We start from the raw sequence: 25,188 nt of genomic DNA, 5'->3' as shown, positions 1-25,188 counted from the left end.
AATCACATAGTTAATGAGTATCTGAGGCAGTATTCAAACTCAGGTCTTCCTGATTCCAAATCCAGCACTCTATACCACTTAGCTGTCTCTGTGCTTTTATAAGAGTTGTACATTAGAATACATTTTTCAGTAATAGCATTTTGTTCTTTTAACCTTTCAGAATCTCTACAAGGATGCCTGGGAAAGAGTGAAAGCTACAAGCTACATACTGCCAACCAACACAGTCTCACTGACACATGCCAAGAATCAGAAATACCTAGCTAGCCACGTGAGTACACTTGAAGTGTGATATTTATCCCTACCAGTGTTTTTCTAGTTTTATTTTGTACTGTCCACATATATCGTCCATTCTCATAGGATACAGTAACTCTCAAAGCAAGTTATTGTAGGCACCATAAACTTTAAAAAATGTCTTTTCATTGACAAATTGATACACAAGTTGGTAGACCCATTACTTATGGCCAGGAAATTCTTCTCCAGTACCTTCTGGGGGTAAACTCAGCTCTTAAGGTTTTCAGAAAAGACACTATTTCAGAGGTTCAACTCTTCCTAGTTCTTCCTTAAGAACCTAGCCACTTAAATCTTTCTTCATCATTTTCCTGTTCCCACTGTTGGGAATTGTTTTGGTGACATACAGTTAATGGGGAAGTACAATAACTATAGAGGAAAAGATGATAGAGGGCACCCTAACTATAGCTTACTTTTTTCTAGGCTACAGGCTTTTGTGTGACTATAAAGATAAATAAATAAATAAAACAATAATCATAGTAGATTAATCATGAAATGTTAACCCAGTTGACTGGAAAGTTTCTTGATCTTTTTTTAATCATTCAAACCAGTTATTTTAAAAAAAACTTGTTGAAATTTAATTGTGCTTTTTTAAAATCTGAATTTAGTCCAAATAGGTCTTATATGTCACTATAGCTACAAAAATACCCAAATTGTAGAATATTAGAGGCAAATGAATAGTCAGCATAATATACACCCACAGACCTGGGAGGGATGCTCCCACCCTCTGACCTTTCACATCTGGAGCATCTTCCTATAATAACCTACTGGTGTGGCATCCATATTTCTTTTGCCTATGGTTGGTGCTACAACCTTGGTAACCTAGTCTTATCCTAGAAATAATAATATAATTTTTAATATAATAATTTATATATGTATTATATACTTTATATAATAATATAATAATTTTTCTTCTTAGTTTTAGTTTTTATGTTGAAAACTGTGGAAGTGTTTAGGCATAGTAATGAGAATGTCATGTAGTTTCCATGTATTAGTAATCATTCTGATATCTCCTCAGGCTAAAACAAATTATTAACTTTCTTCATGCCATGGGTCTCTTTAGGAGTCCATGGATACTTGTGAATCCCTTCTTTAAAGGCATAAAATAAAATCCATAGTATTATTTTTAAAAAAACCAATTGAATTGAAATATAGTTAGTATTTTTTTTTAAATTCACAAACTCCAAGCTAAGACCACCTGGCAAACTTAGAGTATATGGGAACCTGTACAGTAGGAGTAGAGGACAGTGGTATCCAACTAACAACATTTGATATTTTAGCCATTAGGTTCATTCTCCCAAATCTCCATGTAAAGATTAAACTGGCTCTTCCTTTGGGGGCCATATCTACCCCAGTACACCTGTTGTCATCAAATATTCTAATGGACCTGTTATCCCATCAATATGGATGTTCTCTCCATGGATGCAGATAGCTACCTCCCTATAGGATGCCTCTCTTGTTCATATCCTCCCTCTAGTTCACCTCTGATTATCTGCTCAGTGTCCTGGGGAACCTTCTTTTCTTTCTCCCTACATAGCAAAGGCAACAGGAGAATACACAGATTGTCCACCATTTATTCACTCCTCACCCCTCATCATCTTCTTTCCTTGATGACATTCTTTTCTCCATTTCTTCTTGCTAGTTCCTTATTTGTTTTCTGTTGCAGCCTCTTAACATCCACAATGTGCCTACCATTGCCCTCTCAGCAATACTCCTTTCTAATTCCTCAGCAACTGCAGTGTTTTATGACTCACCACAAGCATACTACAACACTGATAGAATACTGACATTAAAGTAGATCTTAGTTTCTAAGAGATTATGAGCATTAAAGGAACTTTCCAATTCCCTGAGGGCAGTTCATACCAGTCTCTTCCTACGGTTTAATTCTGGTTTCTTCTCATCATGCATTTGCTCTATATGTTACACACATGTGTACACACACGCACACATATATGCCACTGAAAGAGCTATATAGGTTGTCTATATAACTGCATGTAATAATCTGTGTGACAGGCATTCTTTATTTTTTATCTTTATTTATTTATTTGCTCCTTCTTTCATTCATTTCCAAGCAGATGGCACATTGGCTTAAGCACAAGTCATTTTACCATGTGTCACAGCAAATATAGTTAGAAGGAAACATCCCACCAGCGCTAGTACCAATAATGTCTCTTCTATCAGCTACTGGCATGTAGCATCTAAAGAGCTCTCCTAGCATAGAAAGGTACAGTACTTTAGGGAACACAACCAACTGTATGCACTACAAAAACAATGAAGTTCTCTGAGATGATAAAACTTATTTTTTTAACTGTCTTTTTCCTGTACTGTACTATCAAGCTTCATGACAGGCATTCTTTATCCATTTAGTTTATCCTGTGTAGATGATAGTTAGGCCAAACTTTTTGAGTGGTTTTGGATTTCTTCCCAGAAGCTCTTCAGACAACACATGATATGAGCCTAAAAATGAAATTTAAATACCTAAAATTATATTTAAAGGAAAAAAATGTAGTTATGCACTGAAAAATACCCACAGCTATTTACCTTTATATGAGGTAGTTTTTCCAAACATATAGCAATTCCAGGGTATTACAGTGTTTACCACGGCGCTTGGCATATAGAAGGTGCTTACTAAATATTTATCGACTGATTTCATTACAGTCACATGAAGCACAGAAACTGTATGCGTGGGAACCACATTAAAGTTATCTTTTCCTGCGTAGTTTTGGGAATATTTTATGGAAGGCATTAGACAAAGCTTGTGACCAAGAGTTTCAGGTTTCCAGCCAAATTTTTAAAAATCCATTAGTTAACTGTGCATATTATTAGTTTTTAACTGATATGAAAAGAAACAAAGTATTTAAGATTATGGGATGGGGGTGTGCATTCCATATAGTTTAGAATGGGTTGTATTTCTCTTAAAATCTGAATTCCTTTGTCTTTATTCTACAGAACAAGTATCGTGAAGAGTATGAGAAGTTTAAAGCTCTCTACACTTTACCAAGAAGTGTTGATGATGATCCAAACACAGCAAGATGCCTTCGTGTGGGCAAATTCAACATTGATGTGAGTGATTCCATTGGTGGTTCTTTAAATGAGAGCAATTCATTGAAAACTTCTGTGTCATGCACACTAGAACTCTTCTTTCTAAACAAATTATTTGAAAAGTGTATATATCTATTTTATGCATGGGAAGATGTTTTTTAGGAGAGCTTCTAAATTGCCTTCTCTCCCCCACCCCCATGATTGGACAGAAAGGTTCTTACCTTGCAGGTGAAGTACCTTCTTCTAACTGACGGCATTGTACTGCTGACTCCAGTTTCTATGTCCTAGGGAAAATGAGCTTCTGAAAGTAATGCCTAGTCACAAGGCTCTCTCATCAAATTGTACTATTTTTTTTTTTTAACTTCACAGCGCCTGTACAGATCTGTCTATGAAAAGAATAAGATGAAAATCCACATTGTGCCTGACATGGTAGAGCTTATTACTGCCAAGGATTCCCAGAAGAAAGTCAGTGAAATCGATTATCGCCTCCATCTGCATGAATGGATCTGCCATCCAGATCTGCAGATCAATAGCCATGTCAGAAAAGTCACAGATCAGATCAGTGATGTAAGTGTATTGGTTTTCTGTAGAAGAGTTATTATTCACCCCAAAACAAAATGCAGTAGTCATCTTGTATTTCTTTCCCTCTTGCTTTACTCAACAATATTTTATTTAGTATTCAGTCTCTTACCAAATTGTACCTAGAAAAGTAGACTAAATAATCTCTTGCAAGTGTGATACAGTGGAAAGAGTGGTGAACCTGATGTCCCAGGATTTTATTCAAATCTCAGCTTGGCTGTTTACTACCCATGTGACTTTGGGAAGGTCACTTCAATTCTCTTGGTCCCACTTTCCTTATTAGTAAAATGAGGGGGTTGGACTAAATGACTTACAAGGTTCCTTCTAACTCTAAATTTCTTATCTATGTCCATATTCTTTTGTGTTAATAAAATGAATACATAAAATAGTTACATAGCACCCTTCGCTTTTAGTTCCCATAACCCATTATGAGAGATCGTATCAATATTCTTTGTGTTTTTCATTTTTTACCTGATTTGTGTGATCTGGACCTGTGAGTTTGGTAATAGAGAAATCTTCCAGTGTGGATACTCCCTCTGTTCATGTAGATCAGCAACTCATTTTAAACTTAAAGTCTTAGAGAATTTCTAGGAACACTAAAAGGTTGGCTTGTCCATGGTCGCACGATATCATTATATCAGAGAATACCATGTCCTCCTCCAAGGTCTGCTCTCCATCCAATGCATCATACTTCTTCTCATTCTTATTGTTATCTTTTCAAACATATATGTAATATGCATACATAAACATTTTACATATATATACATATATATAAAATATGTGCATATATACATAATAAAAAAGAATGGGAAGGAGAAGGAAAGAGAAAAAAGGAGAGAATGGATAGCAGGAAGGAGACAGTATATGTACTGAACTTCTATTTGTTTTTTCCTGTCTGTTGAAACCCTTTAGATTGTCTATAAGGATGACCTCAATTGGCTGAAAGGTATTGGTTGTTTCGTCTGGGACACACCTGAAATCCTCCATGCAAAGCACGCCTATGATCTGCGCAACGATGTAAGTCTGCCTTCATTTTATTTAATATATCAATATTTATTAATGTATGATATGTAAGCGTATATTATCGTATATGCATATGTATGTGTATATACACATATCTAAATATGCCATATATACACATGTATATATGTGTGTGTATGCATATACACAAATGTGAGTACCTATCTTACCAACCATTTCCTTCCTAAAGGGAAGAAAAGGGAAGCAAATAATCTTTGTGGTCTAGGGTCATGGGTTAGAAGCAGCAAATGCAGCCTTATCACAGGCATTAGGATCCCCCAACAGACTTAAAGTGGTTCAAATGGTGTGAAGAAGTTGCTTGAACTAAAGAGAAAGACTGAGGACTAGATAACTGAGTCACAGACCTGAGAACCCCCAGGTCCATGCAGACTTGCTGTGGTCTCTCCCACACAGAAAATCTTGACAGAATGGTCTGTAGATGGGGCTCATTAGTTTGCATTTCAGTAAAGCCTCAACAATTTGGAATTTGGGATCATGTGAAATGAGGCTGGGTTAAAGACCCTTTTCTGTGAAGTAAAGATTTGACAAATAAATTGACAGAGATTTCATGAAGAAGGCTTTAAAGTACTTGAGAGAACAGCATCCTCAACTACTTATAAATACTCCTTTGAGCATATGGGATATGCTCATTTAAATCATAGCTAAGAAGGAATTATAATTAGGAACAGGCTATTAATAAATTAGAGGCAGATAGGTGGCACAATAGATAGATTAAAGGATGGTCTGGGAGTCAAAAGATCTGAGCTCAAATCCAGTCTTAGAAATTTAATAATTATATGACCCTGGGCAAGTCAGTTAACCTCTGTCTGTTTCAGTTTTCTTTTCTGTAAAATGAGGCTAATAATAGCACCTACCTTCCAAGGTTGTTATGAGGGTAGAATGAAGTAATATGTGTAAAGAGCTTTGCAAGTCTCAAAGTGCTATGAGATATCTGTATAGCTCTTTGCAAACCTTAAAGCACTACACAAATGTTTGCCATTAATAATAATAATAAGCCGCATTCATTCAAAATAATTTTATGCTAGATTATTCACTAATTCACACTGGCTTTCTCCAACTTTTCTATATCACTGAGGTCATTCTGTACTGTATTTTATTTTTTTACTAACGCATTATGCATATAAAGGTTCAAAAGGTCTCAAGGAGCACTGTTGAATATAGCTGTTACAAGTAACAAAGAAGCTAACATTTTAGGGGAAAGATCAGCATTAGGAGAAAATACTCTAATACTGACCATCTGTATAGAACTATATCCATGTTTAACTGTAGTCTGGGAAAAGGGGAAGGGCTAGAAGGGTGAAAAAGAACCAAGTAAAAGGTGCACAGCAGAGCACAAAAGAAAACCAGTAAGGAAGCAAAGAAAAGATGGACAGCTCTCAACACAACACATAGTACTTATTATATACGCTTTTTTGAAATGGAAATTTATTGCTATATATTTTGAATCCTCTCATGTTCTGCTATATGCATGGCATTTTTTTCTTCTCTTATTTTATATTTAAGTTTTAATATATGAGTTTAATTGTTACTGTTTCTTTTCACATTATGCTTTTCTTTTAGTATTTAAGTCTAAAATTTAAAAGTGAAAAAACTAAAACAAACCATAAAAAAATGATGTAGCACCAATAATTCCTTCCTTCCTTCTTTTTTCTCTCCTCCCTCTCCTTGTCTCTTTCTTCCTGTAGATAACATACAAATCTCATGTAATGAAAACAAGAAATAACTACAAATTGGTCACAGATACACCACTCTATGTACAGGCAGTCAAAAGTGGCAAACAACTGAGTGATGTAAGTGCTTTTGGGAAAAGCTATTCTCCATGTAGTGTGGGTTCAAGGGGAGGGGAAGCATAGGTCATATTGTCCCAGAACTGTAGACCTCTCCTTACTGAGAGATGATGGCCTAAGTATTGGGATCCTTATGCCTTAAGAGGTTGCTGTTTCAGTGTTTGGTTTTTTAAAATTACCTACATTATTATAGTAATAATTTCCTGGAATAGAGGCTTAAGTCAATGAACTGTAGATTTGGAGTTTCAAAAACGTACTTTGATGCTGAAAGTACCTTAGTGGCTCAGTAATCTCAGATGTATGGGTTCCCATTCATGCCTTCTCCACTTATATGACTGTCCATGTCTTCCCATCAGTCCCCACAGGGTTCCAGACATTTTGCTAGGTAAATGGTGTGTTTTGTAGCCCTGGACTTTTGTTCTTATAAATCCAAATGACCCTACTTTTCCAAGGCCTGACAGACATTTGGATAGCATGGTGCATAGAGTGCTGGACCTGGAGTTAGGAAGACCTGAGTTGACATCTGGCCTTAGATACTTGCTAGCTGGATGGCCATGGGCGAATCACTTAATGTCTGCCTGCCTCAGTTTTCTCAACTGCAAAATGAGGATAATTATAGTACCTACCTGCCAAGGCTGTTATGAGAATAAAGTGAGATGATATTTATAAAGTCCCTTGTAAACCTTAAAGCACCATGTCAATCCCAGTCTATCACTGTCTAAATGCTAGCTGTTATCATTCTCATAAGGGGGTAAAAATGGTGCAACATATTTCCTTGGAATTTGCAATAAAAGAGTTACTAGCTCTTACTTCTGCCTGAGAGGCTCTTTCCTCTTTGGTTGTATTAGACCCCACTTCCATCCAACAGACAAGATAGTTCATAAAGGATAGTTTTCCAATAAGAAACAAAACTACACGGTTAAAGTCAAAAGTTTCTTATTTCTTGTGTTCAAAACTTGCTTTTCAGCTATTTCATGGCCAAAACTGAATAGTGAACCAGCCTCAGAGACAGGATGATCTAGTTTCCAATCCCACCTCTGACACATATTAGCTGAGTGACCCTGGGCAAGTCACTTGCTTGCTCTCAGCTCAGCTCCCAAGTAACACTCTGAGAATCTAAGTTGTGGAACGAGTGCTAATTTGTGTTCTTCACCTCAGTTCTTCTCCCAAAGTTCCCCATACCAGTGAAATCCAGATTTTTAAAATAATCATTCTGTTTATTTCATTGACAAATTCCCATGATAGTGGAGGATTGCATCAGGTTCCCAAAATTAGAAAAGGTTTGAGTTTCCATTTCAATTCAATGAAAACCAGTTCTTTAAAAGTGCTAGTCATATCAGGGAAATATTGTTATGCATCTACTCACTCACTCTGGGTTTTCTTCCCTCAGGCTGTCTACCGTCATGAGTATATACACAAGGTTAGAGGCAAAGTGACTTCCACTACTAAGACAGTGGATTTGGACCGGTCACGTCATGCTCATAAATTACAGAGTGAAGTGAGTATTGAAAATCCATTTGTAAAAGTATTTTGAGTCTGGTATAGAATCAGGAAGGATGAGCTCTGGTTCTGTGACACACAGGGAAGTGTCTCATCCCAACTCAGAAGAAAACACCTAGACTTGAAGAGCCGTAAACTCTTGAACATATTTGAGGTCATGTGAGTTAAAAGGAAAACCTACACCTAAATTATGACTTCCTCTTTACCACCCAGTGTCTGACTTTATCAGTCAGTCTATCAATGCTAGAGCACTGAATTTAGAGACCCAGGATTTGAATTACATCTGTATCAACCAGGACAAGATCACTTTACCTCTCTTTTCTTCATTTACTAAGTGATGAAGTTCACCTAAATTATCTCTAAGATCCCTTCCAGTCCTATGTCTATGACCCTGTGATCCTATGATGTATATTGGATATATACATTAGGTTCCAAAGATGTGACATCTGCTGGTGGACTTTCTGTATATTAGTGATGACTTCTGTGATGTCACTTAGTGGTGGGGTCAGGAGTAGTGATGGACCTTAGCTCCTTGTTTCTTCTTCTTCTCTTAGGTCTTTCTGAAAAATTTAGGCCATGGGCCTCAAGGCCACATGAGGCCTTCTAGGTCTTTGGGTGTAGCCTTTTGAATGAGTCCAAGTTTTACAGAAAAAATACTTTAATTAAGGGGATTTGTTCTGTGAAGTTTGGATTCAGTCAAAATGCCATACCTGTGCTAGCAGGATAACCTGTAGGTCAAACAAATGTCCTCTACAATCACCTACTCTTATCCCTCTCAAAAACTGTCCTCCTTGTCCCACTCCAAAGCAGCAAAGGTAGAGGCCTGACTCCTTTCAAGAACCTGTTACCTTGATATTTTCTGAAATATTTATTCTCGCTCAGTCAGCACAAAGACATTAATGATCTATTGAAAAAATCAGTATAAGTTTTGGATGTCCTTAACTAAGGTCAGTGACTATAACAGCAAGCACTCTAGCATACCCAGGATGACCTGCTAGCACAGGTTCTTGGATCTGCTTTTCTTAAAGCAAAGCAACTTTTAAGGGGTTGTATGACTAAGGAAATTTATGGTTCAGATTCGCACCTACAATAAGACACACTAGAGAAGAAACTGGATATTTTATTGATTTACAGAAAAGGCAAATGCACAGACAGTTTGGAGCAATAGCAGCAATAATTAATATATTCTAATACCAATATAATTATAGCAATACTAATATAGATATAAGAGGAAATAGAAAAACATCACCAAGCCAGGGAGGCACCAACTCCTGAATTTTCTCAGCTGGGGAATCCCGGGATACAGCTTTCAGGGTCTTAATTGGGAGCAAGGGGTCCCAGGCAGAGCATCCTCTCCATGGGTGAGATTCCAAAATTCTCCTCAGAACACAGACCTACTAAATCCTTCCAAACAAAGAAGGCTGACTGCCAACAAAGAGGCTAATTGCCAACTATCCCATACATTGTCCATCGAGAGGGGAGCCAAACCCCGCGATGGAGTACATATGTGATGTTTGTCCTTGGAGAACTGGCTAGGTTCTCAAGGCAGCATATGTTCCATGTTTGTGTGGGATTTATCATGTCTTCAAGGTCCAGATTCACTTGGGGGACACAATAGCCTACATGCAAGTCCCACACTGAAATATGGAAGAACTTCTAAGTCCATTTACCATTCAGGGGTCAGCAATCTTCTTTAATGACATTCACTAGTTCAGGGGAAAAATCAGCCCCCTCAATGTCAGAGAAAATACAAACACAGAAAATACAAGCAAAGAAATTAGCATAAAGACCAACAGACAGGGCTCTGACTGCCTGAATCAAAGCAGTATTGCTATATGCTTTACATGCATCCCTGGATCCAGAGAGCCTTTACATCTGAGCAGTTGGGGACCTCTGAACATACAAACGCTCAGAGTCTCGACCAGGGAGTCACAAGGTCCTTCTCATAAGTGAGTCCCCAAAGCAAAACGTCACCTCAGTTTATATGTATATACTTCTCAGAGCCAGAAGGCATCAAAACCCTCATGACTCAGTACCTAATTAGAAATTAGCAAAAGGTATGAAAGATTTCCTACAAGCAAGCCTCCCCTAAGCAAGCTTCCCTTAATGGGCACCACTTGAGGCCTATTAATGGATGAGAAGATCTTAAATTCTATTAACATTACAATCAAATAGATATCATTTTAACCTCTTTTTTCTTACTTATCTTTGCAGTATTTGTACCGAAAGGATGGCTTACGCTACCTCCCCACTGGATACAGGATTCCAGGAGATGCTCCCAACTTTAAGAAGGCTAAGGAGGCCCAATACATGAGCAGTTATGTAAGTAATATCTTCAGGTGTAAGATACAGAGGTGACAATTTGGAGATATTGGGGTATCATGGATGTCTTAGAATAAGTACTTAGAATAAGGCTACTTCTATCTCTCCAAGCTCACTCTACAACTTCCACCTGATATATAAAGAGAGGAGGTCAGTAGAGTATAGTCAAAAAGTCAAGAAGTTAATAATGAGCTAGGTCAGTGGATTCAGAATCACATAACTGTCTTAGAAAGGGGGGGGGGTGAGGTAAATGTTTACAAATCTGAAAAATTTTCTCCAACCTCCCTTTATACTTATCAAATTTTTAGCTATGATGTAGCAGATGACAATGAGCAACTATAGCCATGAGAATTATGACACCACGTCTAGCTGATAAATCTACTCTCTTTTTCACTAATCTTCTTTGCTATCTATGGTCTTATTTTTTGTAGGCAAGATGCTAAAATAAGCTTGGGCTTATTTTGAGGACAATATTTTTATTTTGAACTTAACAAATGCCAAATAAAATGACCATTTCCATTATATATAGTATAACAGAAGGAGATTTTATGTGAAACTATGAATTTCTATTGAGTACAGTCTGCTTTTTTAAAAAATGTAATAAATTCAATAAGTAACTTTCAGTGCTCCCCTGTATATCTGGGGTGTTTCATTCTGTTTTCCTCAAAGATACTTCAGTGCTCCCCTTTTCTTACTTTTCTTTTCCTTCCTTCCTTTCTCTTTCTTTTTTTGATATTGTATCCTATCCTCTCTCCCACTCCCATTCTATTCCCCATGGACTTTTCTCTGGTATTCGTTTTCATAGCTGATTCCACTCTCAGAATCATGCCAGAGACTTTCCCTTACACTTAATTCATAAGAATTTTCAAACCAAAAGGATCCTTTTTTGCTGTGTACACACTAGAAGACTATAAATTGTAATGTTGCCTCTCCCTTTAATAAATTGGTTTTTCCCCTAATTCTGAATTTTATTTTACAGTTTAAATACAAAGAAGTCTATGAACACCTCAAGGCAAATGGATACACTCTTGGCCCCAAGGATGTTCCCTTTGTTCATGTCCGGAGAGCCAACAAAGTGACCAGTGAGGTATTGTGACTGTTGACTACAGAGTCAAATATTTTATTTCAGTGAATAAGTCTTTGAAATATGTTAAGGAGTTAAGCTGAATCCACCACCAGTCTCAAACATCAGCAAGGCAAGAGAGCATTCACTTTGTTACTAGTCTCACTTATGTGACTTTTATAATTGGCAATACCCTTGCAGAGACTTAATCCATTGAAAGTAAAATTCCATAATACAAGGCTTCCCTGTCCACCTTCTTCTGCTGAACATTTCAGTGGGTGAATTAACATGTAAGGATTCATAAAACTATTGTCTTTTCTAGTAAAAAATGTCAAAGGTCATTTTGAAGAAAACTCCCCTTGGCACATTTATTTCTGAACCAATGAATCCTCAGTGTTGTCTTCAAACAAAGTTGCTTTTTGGTGTAATTACTAAAAATAATACCTTTTGTGTTCATTCCTTCCCATTTTGCTTTGATTTTGCACTTGGCATCTCTTAGTTAAAAACCAAACTTAATTTCCTCTTTTCCCCCAGTTTCAAATCACTTTTCCTCCCAAAATATCTAGGGTATTTGATTGTTGTTGACCAATAAACATATCCCTTGATTACCCTATCTTATACTAAACATTTTATGTATTTTTTCTCCCTCTGGCATAGCGCCTGTATCGAGAATTATACCACAAATTAAAGGACAAGATTCATACCACTCCAGACACACCTGAAATCCGTCAAGTCAAAAAAACTCAAGAAGCTGTCAGTGAAGTATGTCTCTTTCCAGGCCAATGAGCAAGTGGTTGAAATTTAACTTGAATTCAAAAGTACACTGCTTTTAACATATGTGATTTTTCCCCCTTAGCTGATCTACAAATCTGACTTCTTCAGGATGCAAGGACACATGATCTCCATGCCATACACACCTCAAGTTTTACATTGCCGCTATGTGGGAGACATCACAAGTGATGTAAGCAGTTCACAGGAGCCATAGTGGTTAGGGTAGGACTTAGAGAGGGCCATTCTGGTCCAGAGTCTCATATTTCCGGCTACTCTAAGGCATTTCACATACTCCAAGCAGCTAAGAAAACCCATACTGTATATAGTTCCTTCTTTCCTTGTTCACATCCTTTCACTTCTTATGTGGATCTTGCTGGGGAAGGCTCCTTCCCAAAAGCTTATCAGAAATGATCACATCATCAAAAAGGTCAACTTGGAAAATTAAAGAACTCCCTTAACACTTCTGCATGTATCTGAAGGCTTGATTTCCCTCCACCCCCATCAATTTATTCTATAACATCTATTCCTCCATCCATATTGTCTAATACCCTTAAATAACTGCCTTCCCCTCTTGCCATGTCTGCCTTTCAAAAACCACACCACTGCTGTCCAAGGTTCCCTGTGCATATTGCCCCTGTGTAAAATAGGGAAATAATGTCTATTGAACTATTTCTTAAGCCCAGGGACAGGAGGATTAAATGAAAGCACCTGTGAGTGATCTGAATGAAATAAGCTGGATAAGTAGAGTCCACAGAGAGGATGTTAAAGTAAAATTAATCTATAAATATTTGTTGAGTGTTGAATATTTTGCCTAACTTTGAACTTTTGACTCTGCCATCTTGGTTTCTATTATGGCTTCACAGATTAAGTACAAAGAGGATCTACAGATATTGAAGGGCTTAGGATGCTTCCTCTATGATACCCCTGACATGGTCCGTTCCCGTCACCTGCGTAAGCTTTGGGTGAGCTCCGTCCCTGCAATATTACATACAATATTTATGTCCCTGATATAAAAATATGTCTCCTAGTGTTGGACAGAAGTAGGTCACATGCATACAGTGGCTTCTGGGGTAGAAATGCTTATGTTCCTGCCTAGGCAGTGAAAATGCTCTTGAAAGAGCTATGTCCCTGAACTAACATAGATAATGAGTTCAATTAATGTGGAGAGAGAGGGAGGAGGTAGCTTTTGCCCCCCGGGAAATGTTATAGGATACATAAAAAGATTTACCATATTTATGCCTATTTCTTAACAAATCCTTCAGAGAAAAACATGTCAATGACAGTCACCAGAAGGGCCAAATAATTGTTTATGACCTGCAAAATACATCCATGGTCTATTTTTTTTTCCTAGTCCCACTACCTGTATACTGATAAGGCCAGGAGGGAGAGAGACAAATATAGTGTGGTGCTGGACACTCCGGAATACAGAAAAGTGCAGGAGCTGAAGACACATCTGAGTGAGGTGAGAATGCCTGATGTTACCTCCAATATGCTGATGCTAAATGAGGAATGCCTACATTACTTTCTTTTTTAAAAAACATATTTTTATGAACTTAAACATAAACCTTTCAATATAGAAAATAGAACAAAAAGAGAGGATTATATGTGAAATTAGCACTGTTACAGAAGGCTTGTTTTTAAAGTATATATTGAATTTAACACAATAGTATCAATATTATCTTACTTTTCTGTCACCTTCTAAATTTCCTTCTACTCTCTACTATGTATTTTAAATTATTCATTGACTCATTTATCCTTTCTTTTGTCTTTATTTTTGTATTGCTATTACTGCCTCCCATACTCCTCAATTCTCCTCCTCTACCCAAAAAGCTCTTTTATAACAAATGAGCTTATAGTCAAATAAACCTATGATACTTTCAGTTTGTAATTTCATCTGTACATGATCTCTGTCCCAGGCAGAAGTCCTCAGCACTGTTAAACACACTTCTTCTGCCACTAACTAGCTATGATGTGTTAAGCAAATCAATTGACTGCATGAGACCTCAATTTCCTCACCTGTAAGAAAGGGATAATAATTATAGCTGCCCTACCTATGAATAAAGAATTTTAAAGACAAAATGAAAGAAGTGCAGAAACGACTTTAGAAAGTTGAAGGCATAACATAAATGTAAGATGTTCTTATAAGTATTATGATTGTTAATGGGAAAAGACATTATAATCGACAAGTCCATGCATCATCTGTTCATATTGTCCTAACAGCTTATCTTAACGAAGTTAAAGCCTAAAGAATGTCAGCAGCTGAGTCAGCTCATTTTTGTCAATAGCTGCAACAATTTCTGATTAGGAATGATTTATGTTCTTAGGTTTAGAAATATATATGTACGTATATAGATATAATCACATATGTGACCAGCCCATTAGTATAAGACTCTCTATACTTAACTAGACTGGTTCTCAAAAACAGATTTATCCCATCCATCCCAAAGCCTTCCTAGCAGGAGAGAACCTGTCAGAGCTTTTATTTCATTATCATAGCCTTTAAGAACCCTGGGTCACCTCCATTACACCAAGAGGCATAAAAGGACCAATGTTATGGAGGATATCAACAGGAAATACAAATAGAAGAAAGGTTTCTTTTAGATGTCCACATCATCCAGTTTCTTCTGGTTATAGATAACAATGTATTAATTAAATCAAGATACAGAACACTTCAAAACTTCCTAAATGAGAGCTCTAATCATATATAAAAGCTAATATTTGCTATCTGCATAGGGATAGCCAAGTGATTGTCCCGGACTATGATATGTACTTGATAGAACAAGCTGTGAGGTTGGTCCATTTGAACATACATCTTAGGCAGATGAACAATGAATTGACCCAGAAATGAATAGGAGGTGGAGGACAGAAGAGAGAAGAGAGAGAGAGAGAGAGAGAGAGAGAGAGAGAGAGAGAGAGAGAGAGAGAGAGAGAGAGAGAGAGAGAGAGAGAGAGAAAGTCCTGGACCTAAAGGAGCTTACATGCTAATGGAGGAAGACAATATGTAACATGATGCTGGACAAGGAGCTTTGGAAATGATGGCATGGCTTAGTGATGGCCAAAAAGTGAGGTAGATTACATTTAGAAATTTGCACAGTACTTTTAGGGATCTCTGATATAACTTCACCTTTTAACATCAAGATTCTTCCAGGAATGACACCTACTTCCTAAGAATTAAAATTAGAGGTCACACAATGAGCAGTGTTGATACATACAAGGGGTTTTAGTAAGCAGTACCATATTACTGGTAAAGAACTGTAGATTATTAAATATGTGTAGGTTTTGAAAATGGAGTGGGTTAATTCCATAGAGCAAGGGAATAAGTGATGAACAGTCCATATGCTTCTTCGGAACAACATTAAGAGATCTAAAGGAAAGTCCTTAACTTAGGTGGATTAACCTGCTTCCCCCAGTGGACAATATATGAGAAAAAATGGATAAGAATTACACAGGATGAGAAAGCATTGATAAGTTGCCATCTATGGAGGAGAACTCCTATATTAATTACTTGTTTTGTTTCTATGATTAGTCACTGTGATTTTTCTTCATTTGTCCTTATTCGTTTAATTTTCATTCAATCCTACTATCTTTCTTTTTTGTTCAGCTTGGTTCGATAAATGTTATATTAAAACATCACTAACAAATGTCGATAATGACTTGTTTTATTTTTAGTTGGTGTACAGAGCTGTAGGCAAGAAGCAGAAATCAATATTTACTTCAATTCTTGATACTCCTGACTTCTTAAGAGCCAAGAAAGGACAGAAGCTTCAGAGTCAGGTGAGAAAACTTAATGGGAAATATTGCATAATAATCCTACCCCATTGAGGGTCACCAGTGAGACTCCTGTAACTAATGCAAGTATAACTATGTGCTTCTGATGCCACTCCACTAGTTGACCCCCTTCAGTAGCTGTCTTTGGATGTTCATTCTTGGCCTCTGCAGCAATGTTCCTCTTAAAATGGAGGGGGCAGGGAGTGCTGGCAAATTTTAGAGTAACAGGTAATGCTACCTCTTGTGCTTCTAAATACTCTATTATAGTCTCCCTGGACTACCTTTGCCATTGGATGAATGATCTATTGACTTCTACACAGTATCTAAGAATATTTTGATTGGCTTCACAAAGACAATACATAGACAAATTAAACTGCATTCTATATACTCAGACATAGACTGATAAGTGATGTTCTGTGTGGAAGATACAGTGGATAAGAATCATCTTATCCTCCTTTCATTCTTTAAAAGATGGTCCTCAAAGGATAGTTTTCAATATGGAAGTCCACATTTCAATAATTGAAAAGATCCCTGATTCCTCAGTGCAGAAGATAACTTCTTTATATCTGAGTAAACAATAATAATGAATTTCAGTGGCTAAAAAAATAATCATCATCATGACTGATGATTCAGCCTCTCCAAACTTAGCTAGGCTCATCCTAGGAATATAAATATACATTCCGTTGCTAGGATAATACTTTAAGACCATCCTCCTTCTTGAAAATTGCTACCCGAGGCAGTGGGAATATTTGAAAATGGATGAGTTTGATTAGTTTGGGAGAGAGGGACAGAGAAGAGAAAAAAGTGTGATTTGTCCTATTCAAATCCATGAAAAAATAAAGTTATGATGAGAATCTAGTTCATGGAACCTCAAACAATGCCACCTGTGTATTTCAGGCTACGAAGAGGATGAGAAAATGTACTACAAGTGCCACCATAACAATTACAATGTTCTAATAATACTTTATTTTTATAGTATCTGTATGTTGAATTGGCCACCAAAGAAAGACCTCATCATCGTGCTGGTAACCAGACTAAAGCCTTAAAGCATGCTAGAGATGTGAAGGACATGGTCAGTGAGGTAAGATGGAAAATCAACACTGCTATAGATGAAAACAGTTATAAAAGAGAGTAAGATAGTACTTAGAGCATTAAAATCTTCACCATCAAGCAGCTATTCATCTCACTTATGAAGAGTGTTTAACTTGAGTAAAAAGTCAATATAAGCTCTTGAATGTGAAGCACAACATTCCTAAGGCTTTGAAATTGGTATGACAGCCCATCTGTGGCAAAGGTTGCCATGGATGGAAGCACTTGAACCTGAGTTTGATTCTTTCTCTCTGTTTTGTTTTTTAGAAAAAGTACAAAATTCAGTATGAAAAAATGAAGGACAGATATACTCCAGTCCCTGATACGCCAATCCTCATCAGAGCTAAAAGGGCTTACTGGAATGCCAGTGATGTAAGTATCCTAGGAATGTGCTCTTTTCCTCCTCATTTTGGCTCTGCTATGATGGGATAGGGCTGGGATTGAAGCACACGCAATAAAACAGCTAGGAAAACACAATAAAATAATCAAACCATTTCTACGTTTCTAATGTCTATCACATAGCTCATGTCATACAACTAACATACAGATGAAAGATATCAGGTCAGGGAGAAGAAGACATAGCTGAGAGACAGCTTCCAGATATACAGCTAGATATATAGATATGTAATGTAGATGAAATTTGGATTCTCTTCTCAAAGTGTCTTAGTATCATTTGATAAGGAGAACTGTCAGTTCCTGAGTATTAGAATGGATGATAATGTTAAAAATGACATTAATATGCTGACACCACTAATTATTCTAACCTCTTGGTGCCTGCAAATAACTTTCTAAGAAAATGAGTTTTAGTACAGTTCCTGATCTGCTTTGGTGGAAGGGATTTCCTCACTGAGACTTCCCTATGCCAATAAAATTATAGTCATAAACCAAATAAACACACATACATACATACATACATGCATGCATGCATATATACATACACACACACAGTGATCATATGGGAATAGTCATAGGGATTAAATCCATGATTTCATTGCTGTAAAAAAGTCATAAGTGAAGAAACTCTCTACCAGTGTGGATTAGCATCTTCCCTAAAGCTTATAGTCTTAGAGAGTTGTCTCTGCCAAGAAAATCCCAAAATGGGGTCCCAAAGAGTCATACATGAGTGAAACAACTGAATGACAAACAAAACTAGAGGTTAAATGATTTACCTAAGGTCACAGATCCAGGATGTGTTAGAGGCAAACTTAACCCCCAAATCCTCCCTACTTTGAGTCCAACTTTCTAATCACTATTCCATGCTTAGGTAAAATATTCACATTTTGAATAATGAAGAAGACTGGCTCACATGATCATAGACTCAGAGCTTGAAGAGACCTAAAAAGCCACCTAATCCAACCCACTCATTTTACAGATAAGACAATAAGATCAGAGAGGAGAAGTAACTTGTTCAAGTCATACAGGTAATAGGTAAAGAGGTAGAATTCAAACCTATGTTGGCTGACTCCAAATCCACTGTTTTTCCTGCTGTGTCAGAATCAGTCATTGAAGGACAGACTCTTTACCAAAGTTGAATTTTAGTACCCAAACTTGGATGTACTATACCCATTAATACCAGAATCATGCTGACAATATGGGTTGAAGCCATTGTATCATAAATTGAGCCCTTTTCCCTTCTGCCCAAGCTCATCATAGCACAGGCTCATTTTGGGATTTCTAGGCACTCAGAGGCAGATGTCATTCTCTGCTAGGATTACAAGGAAAAAATATTCCTGGGTAGAGTGGCCCCACAAATTGAGGAACTGACTCCAGAATCCATGATTTGTGGAGTCCTGCGTGTTATGGGGATCATGCAGCTGGATTTTTAGAGATGCTTCTGATGGGGAAAAGGAAGTGGCATTTCTAGCTACCCTAAAAAAAAGACATGCATACATACAATGAACTCTCTTCATCCATACTTCCCTCTTAGGCTATATGCTTTGTGATGTATCTCACCCTACCCACCACACTCTTCCCTTTCAAGACTAGATTCAATGTACATTTAAACAGATATCTCTTAGATAAAAATATTAGGGTGGGATGCTTGGTATGCTTTTTCCTAAAAGCTTGTACCTCTTAGTGAGCTGAGTGTTCCCAGGGCGTGGGGGATGACTAGGTTGAGAAACTATACTTCTCAAAAAGAATTATAGTATATGGCTGACATCTAAAAAACAAGAGGGTGTAGTTACCTATGACTGTTAGAGTGAATGCCTATTTCCAGTCTTGGGTGAATATCTAACTGACTTGCCTAATGGCCAAGATGAAAGTGAAAGCAGACACATTTCTTTTGATGAGAATCTGCTAAGAATGTAAGAGATTCAGCATTATATAGTCTACTTCGTTGGGTCTAAAATCTGTTCAGACACAAGGAGAAATCAAAATACTGTTTTAGGATTAATGACCTTGAGTAAAAGGGCAAAACCATAAAACCAAACCTAAAGTTGAAATTTAGTGTAGCCTAGAATCATGACCAGAGCTCCAGAAAGGGACCACTCTAGCCCAATAAATAAAGATATTTTGCCCATTGTTATGTTTCAGGCTTAACTCTTCAACTGAATTTGTTCAGACCTACAGTAAGGTATTCAGGTCTAAACCCACGAGAAAAAGTTTATGCTGGAGAGAGCCCTACAAGGTTAATTTGTATGCCTGTTTGTGACATGTATACCTCTCTCTTTGCAGTTACGTTACAAAGAAACATTCCATGCCACCAAAGGGAGATACCACACTGTGAAAGATGCCCTGGACATTGTCTATCACCGCAAGGTCACAGATGACATCAGCAGTGTATGTTCTTATTTTCTTCTTTTTTTCACACTCATTTAAATAATGCTTTCCTCAAGCTTTTCTCTTATACATCTTAATTAGAGATACTGTCCTGTGGCTGCCTACCCTGGCAACACCAAGAACTCATCACAATTTAACACCCACACTTTCTAAAAACAACCTAATAGAGAAGGAAAAACCAAACTGGTCAATGGGTGAGTGTCATGGTTTATTTTAACCTTGAGAAAGAATAGTTCACTTTCTTTGTGTTTCTGCCACAGGTGAAATACAAGGCAAACTATATGAACCAACTAGGAATCTGGCTGTCAATTCCAGATCGCCCAGAACACTACCACCACCGGGCGGTCACCGATGCCATCAGTGATGTGAGTCTTACAATCTTGATTTTTGTTCATATAGAAATATACATGTATATGTTATCTCTGCCTATGTCATTAGTGATTCAAATTCCTGTAATTTTAAAAATTCTCAAGTTTTAAAAATGAGGAAAGCTAAATAACTTACCTCCAACTGAATTAAGCAAAGGGGAAATAAAAGTTAAATTGACAAGACCTTTTTTTTCTCCAAAAATGACCATTAGCTTTCTAAGAAACAGCTACTCTGTGTTGGCTTATTCTAGCACTGCTTGAGAGACAATTGAAATTGTTTTGATGCCCTATGGAAGTGACAAATCCATGCAGTCATTGCAGGACACCATAGAATGATATTCAGCATATGAATAAATCACTCACTCTATCATAAAAAAAAGATGTGAGGTTAAAAAGGCAAAATTTTTTCTTAGCCTTTAATTATTCATATCACTATTTATATAGACTCTAATGTCATGCTATATTTGTGTAGATGCTTAAAAGGATTTTCATGGTGATTTGTGTTTAGGTTAAATACAAAGAAGACTTGACATGGCTTAGGGGCATTGGTTGCTATGCCCATGATACCCCTGACTTGATGTTGGCGGAACAGAACAAAACCCTTTATAGCAAGGTATGTCTGTCTTTAAGATGCTTAAATCATTATCATTTTGTTTTTGACAAAAATTTAGGACAGAGAAGATCTCTCGTTAGCTATTTGACACCCCCCTGCAAAAAAAAAATGAGTCACCTAACACAAAATTAAAGAGAATCCAGTAAAGGAGGCAATGGCATATTCAGGGATCACTAAACAAAGATTATAACTAGTCATTTGAAAACATATTCTCACATCAACTTTATAGTCCTTAATGTAAAAAGAATATAAGTAATTAAGAAATTCAGGTGAGGAAGGAGAAGGGAAATTAATTATCATAGTGACTCACAGATAGGTGGTAGCTTTTAATTTTAATTAATTAATAATTAAATAATTATTCCATCTAATTAGCTGCTAAACTCATGTACATGTGTTCAGTTTTGGTACCCTGGGCAAAGTTCTATAATTCTGCCTTTCCAGATTTAAAGAGGGAAGGAACAAGTATGTATTAAGTGCCAGGCCCTATGCTAAGTATTTTACAAAAATTTTCTCATTTAATTCTCACAACAATCCAGAAAGGCAGGAGCTATTATTATCCCCATTTTACAGATGAGGAAATTGGGGCAAATGTTGATTAAATAACTTGCCCAGGATCACCCAGCCAGTATCTGAGGCTAGGTTTAATTTAGCTCCATCTGAAATCAGGCTACATGCCTCTAAGATTACATGCCTATTCCTACCCTCACTTCAAAACCTTCTGATAGGTTGGACTACTATGACCAGTTATACTAATCTAATGAAAGAGAATCTTAATTCATCTCGACATGACAATTCCAATATTTACTTCCTATTAATATGCCATGAGGAAATGACTCTGTGAGAATCAATGCTAACTAGAAAAGATAAAGGGGTTATTTTATACTACTAACTAGCTGTGTGACCTTGGGCCTCAGGTTCTTTGTCTGTAAAATGGTAGCTTTAGACTATGTAATAGTTAAAGTCCCTAACTTCTAGCATTATATAATTATCTATGACCTAACCATGAGGAGGGCACCTAAGAGGTACAGTAGATAGAGTACTGGGCCTGGAATCAGGAAGACTCATCTTCAGTTCAAGTCTAGTTTCAGACACTTTCTAGCTATGTGACCCTGGGCAAATCAATCTGGTTTGCATCAGTTTCCTCATCTGTAAAATGAACTGGAGAAGAAAATGGCAAACCACCATAGTATCTCTGCCAGGACAACCCCAAATGAAGTCACAAAGAGCTGGACACGATTGAAAAACGACTCAACAACAAATTCAGTGAAAACTGTATTCTTGTGAATGGTAAAAAAAAAAAAACAACAACATCCCCTTTGAATACTTGAGGCCTTCTCTTGAAGCCAGACAATCATTATGGGCAGCAGAAGAAAAGAAATAGGGTTTGAATATATTTTGCCTAAAGTGGGAGATAGGTCTGTTATTAAGTCAGCTAGTTCATGAAAAATGTCTTTTCAAGTTAGTCTTCAAGGTCGACAGTTGAGAGCTCATTTTATTCACTGAATTAACTAATAAAAAGACTTTTATTACAAATTATTCTTAAGAATTTGTCATATACCTTATTTAGCATCCTATATCACAGCATATTATGTTTTAAAATGACAACTTTATATTTGCTTTCTCTAGTACAAATACAAGGAATTATTTGAAAAGACAAAATCTAATTTCAAGTACATAGCTGACTGTCCAATTAATAGGCATTTCAAATATGCAACTCAACTGATGGATGAGGTAAGTATGACCTTTTTATACTAGACCTATTTATTCCCCATAAGTATCCTAGGCTGCTTATTGAAATGAACTGAAATGATAGTGAGAAAAAAAGGGAAAAGCAGATTAAAAGCAAGTGAGAGAGATATCTATGATGCCACTAACCAATGGGATCTATAAATATATTTATTTCATTGATAGCAGAGGAGAGCATATTCAAAGACCATTGGAGCCTTCTGAAAAAGCCTCCATCTGGACCGAAATGCTGGTAGCATAGTTCTGATACTTAAAAAAAAAGTTTAGGAAAATATAAGAATTAAACTGCCATTAGCCACCGCGTCTTACTAGGTAGCTTTTCCCTCTACTTTGTTCAGATAGCCAATGAAATAACAAATCCTTGTAAAGAGAAACAAAGATTCAGGTATGAATAGAGTGAAAAGATTAGCGAGGTGAGCTTAAGCATAGGATTTGAGTCAGACACTCCAAAATTCTCAGAATAATGTTGGTTGACTGTCTGGTTTAATATTATTTGCGGGCTAATAGTCTGATAGATTGGAATGACAAGTCAGAGATTTCTCTAGCATGACAGTTGTGGTCCATGACTTTGTATTTCTTCTTCTTCTTCTCATCCTTTATCCAGAGAGAAAGCCATTTGACAAAAAGAATTTGCCAGTATGCTCTGCTAACCTTTCCTTAGTCAATCCAAGCAACTGTATATGCTTATTAAGTTAACTTTAAAATAAAATCTTTGGAATTTTCAGCAATTCCTGACTTACAACTGGATAGTTTTATCTTTAATTTCCTGTTTTCCTTTCTTTTTTTGTATAGGTCACCAATAAGTAAAAGAGAAAGGTTGAAAATTATAATAGACATACTAATTACTTCAAAAATGGAAAATGAAGCTTATTTCTTTGATTAGTTTGTTAATTTGGTTTACACTTGTTTCATCTTTATTAAGATTCTCTGCCTATGAGATTCTGAAGGAACCCTGCCAAGCCTTCTTGATGGTGTGTTAAAAAAAAAACAACAGCATTTTCCAAAATTTTATTTGCACATGGATAAAATGAACTATTGCCAGAAACCTCAGGCTTACTCTTGAATAATTGCAGGATTTTATTGATGCTTATCTTTTTGGCACTTGTGCTTCCAAACTGTAAACTGATGGGGTGTCTGGCATTATTTTAAATAGAGCATAAGTAATAATGAAATTGGACATTGCTAATAGCATTACAATTAAAGATGGTATGTGTATAGGTGCAAAGTACTTATATTTCAGTGTCATGGAAGCCCTATACATCCAGTCCATGCCCCAAATCTTCTTCAGGCAGAACTTCTATTCATTTAATTCTGTGTCTTCTTTAGTCCACAGAAGGGCTCAAGAAATCCCTCCTGGAATTGTTAGGTTTCATGACACCTAGGGTTTATGTATAGAGACATGTCTCCATACCCTTGAAATTGTGTACTTGTTATAATCTGATATGCTATTCTGAGCAGAAAAAATACAGAGCTGATTATGAGCAGCGGAAAGATAAGTACAGCCTTGTTGTGGATGAGCCTAGACATCTGCTGGCTAAGACCGCAGGCGAACAAATAAGTCAGGTACCGTAGCAGTGCTGGCCAAAATGGCCCAGACAGTGCTATTCTCCTAATTCTTGATGAGATGTTCGTCATGTCTGCAGCCAAGGATGTCATAGGGTTCTGCCTATGATATTGAAATGTTCTGTTCCTGTGTCCTCCAACAATATCTGTTCAGCCACCCAAATAGCACCTAAGCTCTTTGAGTGAGCCAATACATGCTCTGCGTACTCTCACCCGATGTGGGGAAATAGAAAAGGGAAGCATTAATTTGGAAAATGTCTCCCTCCTCTTACTGGGCTACAATTTGCTAGGGCAAATCATAACTTTCCTGCCACTAATTACTTTGAGTTGCAAGGCAAAGAAAAAAAGAAAAGGGGGATAGCAAAACATTTTTATGTTTACCATTTCTCTGATTTATTTTTAAAAAGCAAGTTCATTGGCATCCTAAGCAAAACTTTCTTAGTGGTATTCGTTACGACTTTTAAAATGTTAACTGGTCAGCTTAAAATACTGAAGCCTTTCTATTTGGTGGCTCAATAAATTACTTAGTATTTTTACCCATACACATCTACGTGAGTACGTAAAGTGTTTCTGCCTACATCTCTTCACTCTGAAGTGATTGGGATATAGAGCCATGTTCTTCCCTGTCTTCACAAGTCTCTCTTGTGCTTCACTGCTCTTTGTATGGACAGAAAAAATATAAATCTAGTGCCAAGATGTTTCTACGACACGGATGTAATGAAATTCTACGTCCAGATATGTTGACTGCACTCTACAATACATACATGTGGAGCCAGGTAATATTTCATGTGATGCAGAGTCCTTAGAGGCCTTTCCATTCTCTGATTTTTAAGCTGTCACTCTCTCTTCATCTCATCACTTTTTTCA

The 25,188-nt window shown here is 36.9% G+C and overlaps 1 protein-coding gene across 13 annotated transcripts in view; it reads left to right on the top strand.

The window, feature by feature from the left end:
* NEB (nebulin) overlaps positions 1-25,188 on the top strand; it is a 241,861-nt gene that overhangs the window by 151,598 nt on the left and 65,075 nt on the right. For 8 of the 13 annotated variants that reach the window (XM_072611945.1, XM_072611950.1, XM_072611946.1 and 5 more), the window contains exons 108-127: positions 161-268; positions 3,238-3,351; positions 3,700-3,897; positions 4,822-4,926; positions 6,636-6,740; positions 8,128-8,235; positions 10,452-10,559; positions 11,539-11,646; positions 12,280-12,384; positions 12,479-12,583; positions 13,257-13,355; positions 13,745-13,855; positions 16,063-16,167; positions 17,138-17,242; positions 17,518-17,622; positions 19,927-20,031; positions 20,292-20,396; positions 20,908-21,012; positions 22,639-22,743; positions 24,993-25,097. In XM_072611945.1, coding sequence (XP_072468046.1) covers positions 161-268; positions 3,238-3,351; positions 3,700-3,897; positions 4,822-4,926; positions 6,636-6,740; positions 8,128-8,235; positions 10,452-10,559; positions 11,539-11,646; positions 12,280-12,384; positions 12,479-12,583; positions 13,257-13,355; positions 13,745-13,855; positions 16,063-16,167; positions 17,138-17,242; positions 17,518-17,622; positions 19,927-20,031; positions 20,292-20,396; positions 20,908-21,012; positions 22,639-22,743; positions 24,993-25,097 — 2,214 coding nt within the window. Of the gene's footprint in view, positions 1-160; positions 269-3,237; positions 3,352-3,699; positions 3,898-4,821; positions 4,927-6,635; positions 6,741-8,127; positions 8,236-10,451; positions 10,560-11,538; positions 11,647-12,279; positions 12,385-12,478; positions 12,584-13,256; positions 13,356-13,744; positions 13,856-16,062; positions 16,168-17,137; positions 17,243-17,517; positions 17,623-19,926; positions 20,032-20,291; positions 20,397-20,907; positions 21,013-22,638; positions 22,744-24,216; positions 24,322-24,992; positions 25,098-25,188 lie in introns of all 13 variants that reach the window. The other 5 variants (XM_072611940.1, XM_072611941.1, XM_072611939.1 and 2 more) reach the window with 2 other exon arrangements.

Source organism: Notamacropus eugenii, chromosome 5, assembly GCF_028372415.1.
Source record: "Notamacropus eugenii isolate mMacEug1 chromosome 5, mMacEug1.pri_v2, whole genome shotgun sequence".
Classification (NCBI taxonomy): Eukaryota; Metazoa; Chordata; class Mammalia; order Diprotodontia; family Macropodidae; genus Notamacropus; species Notamacropus eugenii.
This window is presented reverse-complemented; position numbering and strand designations above follow the sequence as displayed.